Source organism: Prinia subflava, chromosome 1 (genome assembly GCF_021018805.1).
Source record: "Prinia subflava isolate CZ2003 ecotype Zambia chromosome 1, Cam_Psub_1.2, whole genome shotgun sequence".
Lineage (NCBI taxonomy): Eukaryota > Metazoa > Chordata > Aves > Passeriformes > Cisticolidae > Prinia > Prinia subflava.
The window spans coordinates 23,409,423-23,421,784 of NC_086247.1; the positions used below are offsets into that span (position 1 = coordinate 23,409,423).

General features: G+C 43.4%; 1 protein-coding gene across 4 annotated transcripts; it reads left to right on the plus strand.

Annotated features, from left to right (window-relative positions):
* The first annotated feature begins 466 nt into the window (after positions 1-466).
* TP53INP1 (tumor protein p53 inducible nuclear protein 1) lies at positions 467-12,362 on the plus strand. Of its 4 annotated transcripts, none has more exons than XM_063390831.1 (5): positions 467-611; positions 3,743-4,021; positions 4,528-4,879; positions 6,567-6,600; positions 8,909-9,072. In XM_063390831.1, the coding sequence occupies exons 2-5, from the start codon at positions 3,910-3,912 to the stop codon at positions 8,924-8,926; spliced, it is 516 nt and encodes a 171-aa protein (XP_063246901.1). In that variant the 5' UTR covers positions 467-611; positions 3,743-3,909; the 3' UTR covers positions 8,927-9,072. The 4 variants fall into 4 exon arrangements, with proteins under 4 accessions (XP_063246901.1, XP_063246906.1, XP_063246885.1 ...); XM_063390836.1 differs by having other exon boundaries at positions 4,531-4,879; XM_063390815.1 differs by lacking the exon at positions 6,567-6,600 and having other exon boundaries at positions 8,909-12,362.

Here is a 12,362-nt window from a genome sequence, read left to right on the forward strand (position 1 = left end):
TTCCAACCTCATCCGTTCTGTGATTCTGTGACCTGTTGGAGCAAGTTCACAGGAGTGACACCAATATGACTAGGGGGATGGAGCACCTCTCCTGTGAAGAAAGACTGAAAGGGTTGGGATTGTTTAGCTGTGAGGAGGCTCCGGGGAGACCAGGAAGTTTTTCACGGTGAGGATGGTGAGACACTGGAGCGGGTTTCCCAGAGCAGCTGTGGCCGCCCCATCCCTGGCAGCGCTGAGGCCAGGCTGGACGGGGCAGTGAGCGGCCCAGTACGGCGGAGGTGTCCCTGTCCCTGTCCCTGTCCCTGTCCCTGTCCCTGTCCCTGTCCCTGTCCCTGTCCCTGTCCCTGTCCCCTGCAGGGTTTTGGTTCGCCACCATCTCCGCGCTCCGTGCCAGCCCAATCCGCCGCCGGGGGGCGGGGCGAGGGGCGGGGGCCGCCGCTCCGCCCCGCCCCCTCTGCTCCCCGCCCGCCCGTCACGTGCGTTAGCGACAGGCGGCGGCGGCGCCCATTGGCGGAGGGGCGGGGGGGCGTGGCCGGCGGCCGGTCCGTCAGCTGCGCCGGGCCCTGACAACAAAGGGCTCCGCAGAGGCGGCGCGGGGTGACCGCGGTCCGGTGAGTTCGCTTTGCGGGGAGCTGCGGGCACCGAGCACGCTGCCGGTGTCCCGGCTGTGGTGGTCTCCCGCGGTCTGAGCCGCGGGAAGCGGCAGCGGCGGAGCCCCCGTTTTCCCTTGCGCCCTTCCCGGCTTCTCTCCGCTGGGAAGGCGCCGAGGCCGGGGGCTTTTGGTGTTTCCCCGGCTGTGGGGCAGCCGGTGGTCTTGTCCGTCCGTCCCCCGCCCGGCCTCGGGAGCGTAGCCGGGGATGTGCGCAGCTGCCGGGGGCTGTGCCGGGGCAGCGCCGCCGCTGGCCGCGGCCGTGTGGAGCCTCCTGGTGGTGGCTGCGGGCTGGGGGCGCGGGGATCGGCGGCTCGCTCGATCTAGCACAGGACTGCACTGCGATTAGGAAGTGTCGTTTGGTTGTGTTTTCCTTTTGCTTAGCACATACCCCATCTCCTTTGCTAGGTTAGAGACCAAAAAAAAAAAAAGGAAAAAATACTTTTTTCATTGCAGCGATACTGTATTGTTGACATTCATTGGATGTGTATCTGTAACAGCCTCTTAATCATTACTGTAGCTGAGTCAGTTGTTCCCAGGCTTGTGTTTTCCTGCAGCTGCCAGTTCCTGTCTAAGAACTCGAGAGCCTCTCTCAGTCTCTGTTCTGTTTTCCTCTCCGGACGATGGCCCTTGATAACAGCCTGACTTCTCTTTTGCTCTCTGACTTGCACAATAGCACACAAGTGTGGTCTTTTTAAAGGCACTTGTCCAAAAGGATGTCAAAGTATCAACCACTTTCTAAATGTGCCGTGGTTTTAAGCCCAGCTGGAGATGAAACCAGGACAAAATGATTCAGATGTTTTTTTGGATCCTCCTTGGGGTGCGGGAAGGGAAAAATGGGACAAACTGCTTTTGATCTACAGAAAGTTATTTGTGGGCCAAAAGCTGAGGTTGGTTTAGCTGACATTCTCAGGAACAATGATCTCTCTCTTACTTCTTAGAAGTTATTTATTTTATGTTGCTGCAATGCCTGTGTTGCTCTAGCCTTACTACAGGAGCGTGAGCTCTCCTCTTGCTGCACTCTATGCACAGAACAAAAAGCCAGCCTCTGCCTGAATGTACCTCCAGGCTTGATCTAGGCAGGAGGCAACACACGTGTGTGGGAGTACAGGGAAAGCCAGAGCTGACCAGCAGCCACGCAATGGCTTACTAGTTAGCCTAAAGAAAAAACAAACTCATTTTTTTGTAGGCCTGGTGCCAGGAGAGAGTTAGGGAAGGATGCGGAAGGTAACTGGAAAACTACGGACTTCAAGCTTTCACTTAGAGTTCATTTCCTTATCTGTAGTAAGCTCTGCCTATAACTGAAGCACTCGAACCTTGTCAAGAAGGTGCTTAGAAACACTGTAGGTGTTTGGCATTTCCTTAGGTAACCCATCCAGGGCTTAGTGACCTTAATGGTTAAAAGTGTTTCCTGCTAGTAACCACTGAAAGTTGAACTTTGCTGCAGTTTAAAGCCACTTCTGCTTGCTCTGGGTGTAAAAGAAGGCAATAAATATTTGCCTCTTTCTTCACATAATTGACTACTGTTGTAATTTTTTCCTTCCCTCTATAGAACTTTTCTATTTTTAAAATTTTGTTGATTTTCTATAGACTTCAGTTCATTTTTATAGCTCTCTTCAGGAGAGACCTGATGTTTCATTTTCAAGTGTGGTCCTTAAAAATAGACCTGTATCACAATTGCAACTGAGCCTGTTGTTTCTAGTCTTGTGTTTTCCTGCAGTCTGTCGTTTCTCTTGAGGAACTAGAGTGCATAACTTCTTGAGTTTTGCTGTACCTTTTCATATTGCTCCTCAACTCTACTTTGAATTCTTCTCCCATCCTTCTGTGCTGTCTGAATAAGGTGGAAGCTGTATAAATGTCTACAGGAGTGATGCTGCGTGGAGCAAGTGCTTGTCCTTACCTTGAACAAGTGGGTGATGGGGTCTGGTTTCCTGGGATAAGATGACACAAGAGGCCCAAATGACTCTTTAGTGTGGCCTGAGAATTCTAGGGTGAAGCAGGGTATACTGGCCTATACATAAATAATATTCTTTATGGGTTGTATCTTTTAATATCTGGGTTTGTCTACTGTCATGTGGTTTGCTCCCTTTCTGAATGCAGGCACTCATACTGTCTTACAATATATTCTTTCAGTGTATTCTTTCCTATTTAATTACTGAACAGGTATTTAATCTGTAATAATTCTGACCTGCTGTGATGATTCAAATATTGCCATGGGCAAAAATAACTTGTTAATTAATATTTTCCCCATAGTTTTTACTTTTTCACCTGCTTTAAATGGCTTCTATTTATTGGTTCATACATATATATCAAAGGCTGTAAGTGTGCTGATCTGAGCTGTTTAAACATTCAGCTTCTTGGTGCTAATGGGATTTTTCATCTTAACTGTCAGATCCAGAGGTCAGGCTTATGGTAACCAATAAAGTGTGGATTTAGGGGAGTGAATTGAGAAATAAACATTGGGTTTAGTTAAACATATCCAGTACTTTTCTGTGTTCCTTAGATTTAGTATACATGGCTAGTTGAGTGGCTGCTGTGAAAATGATCTCACTGGTAACTCTGTGGTGTACTTTGAACCTGGAGACAGGATGTGACTTGCTGCTGTGTTAACTTGTAGTCAGCGGCCCTGAAATGTGTGTGATGGAAGGGAGAAGAAACACTGCTTTGGGCTTCCCTGAGAGCCCTCACAGGGGCTCCTCTCTGTCAGCAGAGGAGATGAGTTGTCTGGAGCAGAAAACATGCCCTTGCCCTTGGTTCTCTCTGACATGGAAGGAGCTGGGGGAGTGTAGACACAAGAATCCTGTACAAGAATCCTCTCCTCCCTTAGGAGAAGGTGGGACTGACAGCTGAACAGACCTTTCCTTGGGGAGGTCTGAGATGAAGGCAGTCAGCTCCCAGGAGAGACCTAGCACTGGGGTTTTTGTATGTATCTAGCTGGGAGGTGATGGCAAATGCCAGTGAAGCTGCCTCTCCTCTTTGGGGAAACACATTCACTGGTACTTCAGACTGCACTAACAAGGGACTTTTAATTTGTTTCTCTAGGGATGTTACCTGTGGTTTTGTCATTAAGATCCTTGTCATCATTTTTTACAGGTTTCACGTAAACTGTTTACAAGTCATGCTTTTGCATGTCCTGTACCTAAGCTGATAAAGCATCTATGCACTTTAATCTCAAGTCTGTGCCACTCTGCTAGTGTGAGCTGTGCCTTGAACCTTGGATATAAGGACCTACCAGCCAAAGTCTTGTTCCTGCCTTAGTAATGTTCCAGAGGTTAAATAACATGCTCATGGGAGAGATTGATAGCTTGTCCAGCCAAGAGCCAGAGTTCAGTGAGAAAGAAGATGACGAGTGGATTCTGGTTGACTTTATAGGTAAGATGTCTGTCAGATGTAAGTTCTGCCTTTGTTTTGCTCTGGCTCTTGCTTATCTTACTTCCATGTGAACAAACCAGTAACTTGGGGAACCTTTAGCTCAGCAAAACCAGTGTGGGATTAGAGTGTAGGATGTCTTCCAAACAAATGTTACATGTTATGTAAATTGGTGAGAAAAATGATGCCAGGTTTATAAGCCTGACAGAGGCTTCAGCAGAACCACTTGTACAAATGTATTTGACTTATTTCGCAATTATATAGCTTTACTGATAACAGTTGTTTGACATGTCTACCATGGCTTGTCTGGGAGCTCCTTTTTCCCTTCCCCTGATTCTAAAAAGTAAAAACTTATGTATGTGCTAACAGGGCACTTTTTCATTTTCTTTTTTCTATTATTATTTTCTTTTCATATCCCATTTCTGGCTACGTGAAACCGTGTTGTTTTCGACCTTCTGCAATCACCAACATCCGTGGGTCCCTCTCATCTGCTGAATTGTCCCCTCCAGCAGACACTTGCACTAATTGCTCTGTGGAGGAAGCAGACATTGTTGAAGCATCGGCCACGGACAGCTCGCCCGTCTTCTCTTGTTTATCGTCTCCCTTGGAACACTTGCCAGAGGCCAGCGAGTCTTGCTTCATCCAGTTTGAGTCATGTCCTATGGAGGAGAGCTGGTTTATTACCCCTCCCCCATGTTTTACTGCAGGTGGATTAACCACTATCAAAGTGGAGACCAGTCCCATGGAGAACCTCTTAATAGAGCATCCCAGCATGTCTGTGTATGCTGTCCACAATGCCTGTCACAGCCTTAATGAGACTGGATGTGGGGATGAGGAGTTTCACAGCCCAGGTAGTCCCAGGTATGTCTGAATTCTCTTGTCAAGTAGCTCTGGTGCTGAAAATATCTGGTTTCTACTTGGATCAGCTTAGACACTTAATACTGAATTTTCCAGCTTATGTCAGGGGCAGTGAATAAAGCATGAATACTATACAAGGTGTGTAGAGGGGTCAGGTGCCTGCCTGCTCAGAACAGTGTTATCCAGGATGGCCATGTGGGGAAGCAGTTGGGTATGCATTTTGGCACTACAGGGAATATTTATGGAGCCTTATTGCTCCCTTGCAGAGTTCCAGTCCTGTGTAAACTGGTGGCAGTTAACTGTATAGCCAGTAACATAGATATGAAAGCACTTTGCCCTTTCACAGCTATGTGTGTTTTTCATAACTGCTACTCAGTACTCTTTCCATCACCTCGTGAGATGAAACATAGAACTTTAATTATCCTGACAGGGAAGTGGCTTGGGGTTTAGGTGCAAGGCTTCTTTGTTGGTTTTTTTTTTTCATTCGTCAACCTAGTGATAGATCAGAACAGGATAAATTTATCCACAAGTGGCTTGTGGAGCAAAAGCAAACTGAAAGATTCCACAAAACTTAGTCCCCTCAATGTAAAAATCTGTGCTGCAAACTTCTACTTTTAGCAAAGTAAGAAGTGCTTTTTGGTTTTGAGTCCTAAAAGTGTATCCATGTGGGTTTATTGTAGAGGCCTGTTTGCCATGCACTGGCATTCTTTGGTGTTGGTGTGTACAGCTATACCAGTATAGTATGCATGGCTGTATGCAAGTAGAGTATTTCTTTGCCATTATGACCCCACGCTTGCCCACATTCACTGGTTTTGGAAAGAATTTGGTGTTTTGTGAATCTCGGTTAGTAACAAACACTGACTTTTCAAATCATCTAGTTCTTAAATTTAGAAACAATAATACTAAAGAAAAAAATCAATATACTAAGCTTTGATATACAGGAAGAAATGTGTGTAGTGGTTGAGTTGCGTAGATGCCTATTGACTTGTCTAAGCAGGCCCTTGCCATATTTAAGTTTTTAGTTCAAAGAAGCAGGTGACTTTGAGATGACACGCTGCTGTATAATGTTGAACTATAGCACTGATACTATTGATCTTGGAGGGGGATTTGTGTAATTATTTGGGGAGGACAGTTTGTGGTGTTAAGCATCAGGAGTCTAGCCTAAGTGAAATTGGGGAAGACTATGAGCAGCCAGCACCTGTAAAATGAGGATCTGAAGGAATCTGCAAGAGTACTGTAGGCTGCAAGGCATGCCCTAGCAAAAGACAGTAAGCCACTTTATCTAAAATGCCAATTTGCAGTGAATGGGAACGCTCAAAGTTGGGTACTGACTTTTCAGTCACTTGAAGTGGGACTACTGCTGTAAATTCATCCAGAGAAGAATCCTGTCTTGTGTTATACAGTACAGTTAAATTGCTTTCATGTATGGGGGAGCTAGAGGTGTGCTCTTCAGCTGGTGTGTCATTAAGTTTCTTCACACTGAACTCTGTGCTGCTGCTTTGTCAGAGGATCTAGGCTCTTGTACAGGGTATTTTGTGTGACAACTGGGATGAGACTTAAGTCTTACCTCATCTTAAAGCTGAGGTAGACTGCAGAATTTGGGAACATTGGTTACACTGATATTGCAGTAAGTTTCAAAAGCTGTTATGAAGTCTCTAGTGGTTTAATGGTTGGCCATTTAATATTGTAGGGCCAAGAAAAGCTGCTTAAGGCACACTGGCACAGTAAGTACTTCTGTTTTGGAACAGTGCTTTTTGTTTGATCAGGCTGCTAGCAACACTGCTTCCTCTAGAGCCTTGTCTGCCAAAGCAATACTGGTTTTAGGACTAACCTTTGTGCCAAATGATTACTTGATTAAGCCTAACTACATCTGCTTTAACAAGCCAAAATGCTAAGTGCAGAAAAATTACTGAAATAATTGGGTTGGCCTTTATTGTTTCTTGTGGGGTGTGGTTCTGTAGCACAATGAGCAGGACACTTCTGCTTTCTAGCCAAGTAGACACTGGAAGCACAGCAGCAAATGTATGTAGTGATGGTCTGGCTTAAGGCACAGCCCCTCTGAGATTCCATTTTGACAATATGATGGAGACTCATCAACCCTGTTCTCTCAGTGCATGGATCTCACTAGTGCCAGCCTACCAAACGCATCTGAGGTACCAAAATGCTGCATTAAATGTGGCCATTTAACTAATTCAAACCACCTCTCTGTCCCAATGTCACTTTATGATGACAAATAGAAGAGTGTGGGTTTGCAAACCATTGCTGGAAGGGTATTTAACAAGGGTGGGGGGAGGGTGAAGTTAAAGTGTCTTCAGCCAGCAAGTTTAAACCAGTTTTTCTCCTTTTGTGGAGGAAATCTCTTTTCTTCATTTTAAATTCCTTTCAAAGCAAAAGGGTGTTGTATAAACTTCCCTATTTGTCAGATTAGTCATATTTTTCCATAACAAAACCACAACAGTTTGTATTAACAGTTGCTGCCCTTTGCTAGCTAAGGGTATACTTAGGAAATACAGGTTGCAATAACTGTGGTGTGGCTTCCTGGCTCCTTAATAGCTTTCCCCAGAAAGGTTTCACTTGCAGTTCCACCTCCAGCACTGTTGGATGTACTAAGGGATCATGCCACGTAGAAAATAGTGGACCCATATTTGCAGGTGCCTTTATGTAAATTAAAGTGGTGTAATCTGCAAAGAATGTATTTACAAGGCACCGTGAATTGATTTGTGTTTGTTATTTGCTTTTTTTTTCGCTTGATATTTCAAGTGTTGGGTTTAGCACAGCATCCAGTGAATAAACAGGGGAAGACTAGCATGTCACATATGACTGTTCTGCAGTCTTCAGTCAGTCATATCAAGCTACCCAAGGAGCCAAAAGCAAGATTGGATGTTTAAAATAATAAAAAGTAGGAGGGAGGGAGTGTTCCCTTGATAACAAGGAGTATTTCCCTCCCGTGTGGAGTGGGAGGAGGCAGAAGAGCTTACTTTGTGTCAGGCACCTGCAGCCTCCCACAGTAAGGCCATGGTATACCCTAGGCATGGAGACCTGACCTACAGAGCCATCATACAATAATTGCAAGATAAGCTCTTCCAGAAGAGACTTTATGACAAAGTTATTCTAGTGTTGAAAGGCAGACTTCCCAAGAGACCTCTTGCTCATGCCTGGGCAAGTTCCTGGGCACCACTGACCAGTTGACAGCTGGTTCTTGGGCCCTGGGTGGGGACAGAAAAGGCAAGAATCTCTCCTGCTACTGGTCTCACACCAGCTCTGGCACTCAGATTAGGGTTTTGCTTTGCTTTTAAAATGGCAAGGCTATTTTTGACTTTATTTTGGAAGTTTCAGGAAATGCCAGTGATTGTTCTGTCAAGTGGGGAAGTCCTTTTTCAATATGTCGGTTGCTGCTTGCATAGGCTGCTGGTTTGTTTTTCACTAGTGCATGATGAAGCAAGAGTTTGCCAAAACTGCTGACTCACAACTCATGAAATTTAGGGGCCTGGTTGAGGAGCAAGCTTTCTAAGTTATTTTTCATGTGTGTCACAACTGGTCTACCTTTCCATTCTTCTGCATGAACATTGTTTGGATTTACTTTTGTGGCTGGCAATTGAAATGCAGTTTTGTTAGTGTGCTTCTGTTTTCAGGCTGAACCACTATGTTCAAGATGATTTTAAACCAAACTTTGCGCAGTAGATAATTCACAAGTCTTCTAAAACTGGAGCAGTGTGACACACATTGCCTTATATTTCTGATCTGCACTGCATCTTGGGCTTAGGGGAGGTGGTGTTGGGGTGAGCACAGTAGAGTCAGACACCGAAAGTCCCAAGGTTGTGGGGCCCTTACACAGAAAGTGATTTAGCAGCACTACACATTACTTACCAATGTGGTAAGTGGCTTGACCTCACCTCAGCCCAAATCTATGTCCAGTAGAGTACTGCTACCCTTTGGGAATGCTCAGTGTTGATGTCCATGTTCTACCCTTTGTTTTGGTTGTCTTTCCAATGCACCTGGGTGGTGACTGATCCCTACTTGTTACATTTCTAGACTGGAGGCCCGAAATGAAACAGGACAGCGTGTTCACTGCTATGTCACGGCTCTTGCTACTAGCTCAACTTTCCTGGAAAAAAACAAGAGCTTTCGTCCTACCCACTGGATAAAAGAACATAATGAAAGGCACTATCTCAACAGAAACAGTCTCCGTCGCCAAAACCTTACCAGGGATTGCCACTCTCGGCAAATCAAGCACAACGGACTGTTTGTTCACCAGCCTTGCCAGCGTCAGTTCAATTACTGATGGTTCCTGTGGTTTTAATCTATGGGCTAATTGTTTCTTAGGTTGCTCTTGTTTTCATGTGTAAGTAAGTGTGGTCAATCTGAAGTTGATCGTCAGTCCCTCAAACACAATCGTAACTAGTGTTGCATTATTTTCAAAAGACACACAGCTCTCCATCATCTTGCATCAATTTCTAAATGTTGATGTTAAGTATCAATGTCTCGGAAGCCTATCAGTACAATAGTTTGTGTGCTGTTTTATGAACTATGATGTATAGATGGGTTCTTAGTGGGTATTTTAAAGAAACTTAACTGAGATGGAAATCAGTTACATTTTGCATTAATCAAAATGAAGTTAGAAAATTTGAGGTTAGCCATGTGCTTTAATGACCAGTACTTGACAGCTTGTGTATCTGTCTGTATTCAGCATATATGATTACTTTCTAACGAGGAAATGCTATAGCTGCCAGTGGATATTACGTAGCTGTGCTGAGCTGTTTCAAGAAGGACATCTCATCTAGATTCCTAGAACTTACTTGTGTTAGTGGGGTCTGTGTAGGTGTGCTATGTACTTGATATGGATATTGAAAGAGGGTTAAATGTCCCACCAATATTGTTGCAGTACAATATGGCACTGGTGTTACAGATGTAGTACCTCACAGTGGAGTGGGAAGAAAAGTGAACCTTCGGGTAACGTGCACATGCACAACACAGAGAACTGAACTGGGTTTTGCTAGGTGAAGTTTGAGTTTCTCTAACTATTTCTGTCTTTGAAACATGATATTTCCCCTACCCTATCTCATTTAATCTCTAGTCTAGTTAAAGGAAAAAGATGATGAGTTGACTGTTCTTTTAATCCTGTCAGTAGCTGACTGCTCTTCAAAGAAGTCAGGCTGATGGACAGCTATTTCTGAGCTACAAATTGCTATTAGATTGTCTCATATTTACAGATTGAGAGTAGCTTGGAAGTAGATAGAAGGAAGCTTTTACTCAGAGTTGCAATTTTCTCTTTCTCCCTATGAAAATGAAATCCAAGTTAATGGAGACTGGAAATGAAGGGTGGTGTGAGGCAGGGAGAAGTAGATACTGAGCTAAACACAGCAATAACAGAGTGTATAAAAACTGACCAATCAGCCACAGTTGTTCTCCTAGCCCATTGGAGGCAGAAGGACTGGATAGCAATTCCATAGGCCATCAGGAAGGAAAAGCCATTTAAAACTATCAAGTAGTTTTCTTAAGAACACTGTGCAAGATGTCTTGGAAGTTGGCAGGTACGGCCAACTACAACTACAGGTAAAGTTCACCTGTTAACAAATGCTGTCTTACACAGCAGCCAGTGGTATGCTGAACCCTGATAGATCAGTCTGGGAAGTGGATTAAATGGGTATGGAAGTAAGGAAGCAGAAATCTGCACTGAAAGAAGGGGGGGAAGTAAAAGTAAGTTTATCTTGCTTTCTGCCAGTGCTTGATGTGACTTGCTGTTTTGCCTTGTGTTTAGTGTCCAGGGCATTACAGTGTTAACATTACACTCAGCTGTGTCTTCCAGTAGTCCTTACACAGAAGTTGGTATAAGGAGTCTTTGAAATAAGGTAAGGTCAATAATGTGAATTGCTCCAGACCTGTGAAGTTTTTAAATTCAGCCAAATGCTTCAATTTCACTGAAGCAGAACCCCAACAATTCAAATTGACCTTGATGTAGTGGTACTGTTGCATGTTCTGCAGCTGGAATTTGTGGAACCTACTTAGCTTACAGGGAACAGCATTTATAATTTATGTTTCACTGCAGATGTGCTGCCTTACTGGAATTAGGATTGTCACAAAGGGATGTTGAAAATAATAAAATGTATAAAAGCAAGAGGTGCTTTCCTGGATACACTAGTTTTTTGGGGTTTGTTTTTGTTAGGGTTTTGGTTTGGTTTGTTTTTGTGGTTTGTTTTTTTTTTTTTTGACAAATTGAATTCACATGGACACTGACAGAAAACAGAATTAGGCACATCATGAGTTTCCAAAAGAGATACTTTATTAATGCTCTTTTAGCAATATGTGCCCATGTCCATACAACAATTCTTATGTGGTCCAAATACTTTGATTTATCTGCAAATACCTGTAGTTCACCAGTCTCTTATCTGTTACTCTTACTTGCCTCAGATTATCTACCTTTATCACTCCAACTTTGTGTTTAACTTAAACTTATGCTCGCTGCCAACTTTCTAGCTCAGGAAAATTCTTTGCTTTCCTGTATTACTTTCCTTTATATAAAAATAACTACTTTCCTTCAGCTTTAATTTTCTTAAAGTGCAATGAAGGAAGATGGAGTCTCCACCTCCCTGTATTGGAAGGAGTAATCCCTTAACTCCTGATGGGGAGATGGGGCTGAGAGTATAAGGCTCCCAGGCATTAAAATGAGAGCCTTGGTCTGTTCTTCTCAGTAGGCAAGTAAATGCAACTTTAGACTGCTCCTAGAATTGGGAGATACTGATCTTTTTATACTGCATTACTAGATGACTTTCTGGTGATGAAAACCTATATCTTTCAGGATATAAACTATTTTGTTGCACAAAGCTGTGCTTCTCAATTTGTAATATTGGAAACCATATTATTGTGTGAGATAGTACTACATCAATGGCTTTTTGTTAATTTGTTTTACATATTTATGTTGGTCTAGCCCTGTTTTGTGCCCAGAAATATTGGGCAATTAGATTTGTTTTGGTTTTCTGTTTTAATAGTGAGCTATGTGGCTTTTTATATGGTTTTTTGAATTGTATTAAAGTGTGTGTTTTTATCTTGTAAAAGTGGAGGCCTTGTACTGTCTCATACTGATTGATATTCATGAATCTTGCTGAAATTGTATTTTCATATGTATTGGTCAATGGACAGATTTGCATTTTAAACTGTGCCTTCTACACAGCAAACTTGAAGATTCAAAAGGGACATTTCAGTTGGGTTTAATACTGTACATCGGTCTATGCATATATGGCAGCTTCTCTCCAGAGCCACTTCTCTATTTGTAGCAGTCCTTTTGATACGGAAGAATGTGTGGCTCTTGTTTTTAATAGTTTAACACAAGCTGAAAACAGACAAAATACAGCACTTTGCCAAAAAAGGTAGCATTGCTTAACCAGTGTGTATTTACTAAAGTGATCTTCTGTATTTTATTTTCATAGTGCGTTCCACGCACTGTGGGGGAACATGATCTTAACTCTCAATAAAAAATGGCCTATTAAAA

Excerpts from the sequence above, each read along its gene's own strand:
- TP53INP1 (XM_063390815.1), top strand. The coding sequence starts at position 3,910 with ATGTTCCAGAGGTTAAATAACATGCTCATGGGAGAGATTGATAGCTTG. Across the intron at positions 4,022-4,527 it reads GATTCTGGTTGACTTTATAG|CAGACACTTGCACTAATTGC; the intron begins GTAAGATGTCTG and ends TGTCCCCTCCAG. Across the intron at positions 4,880-8,908 it reads CACAGCCCAGGTAGTCCCAG|ACTGGAGGCCCGAAATGAAA; the intron begins GTATGTCTGAAT and ends TTACATTTCTAG.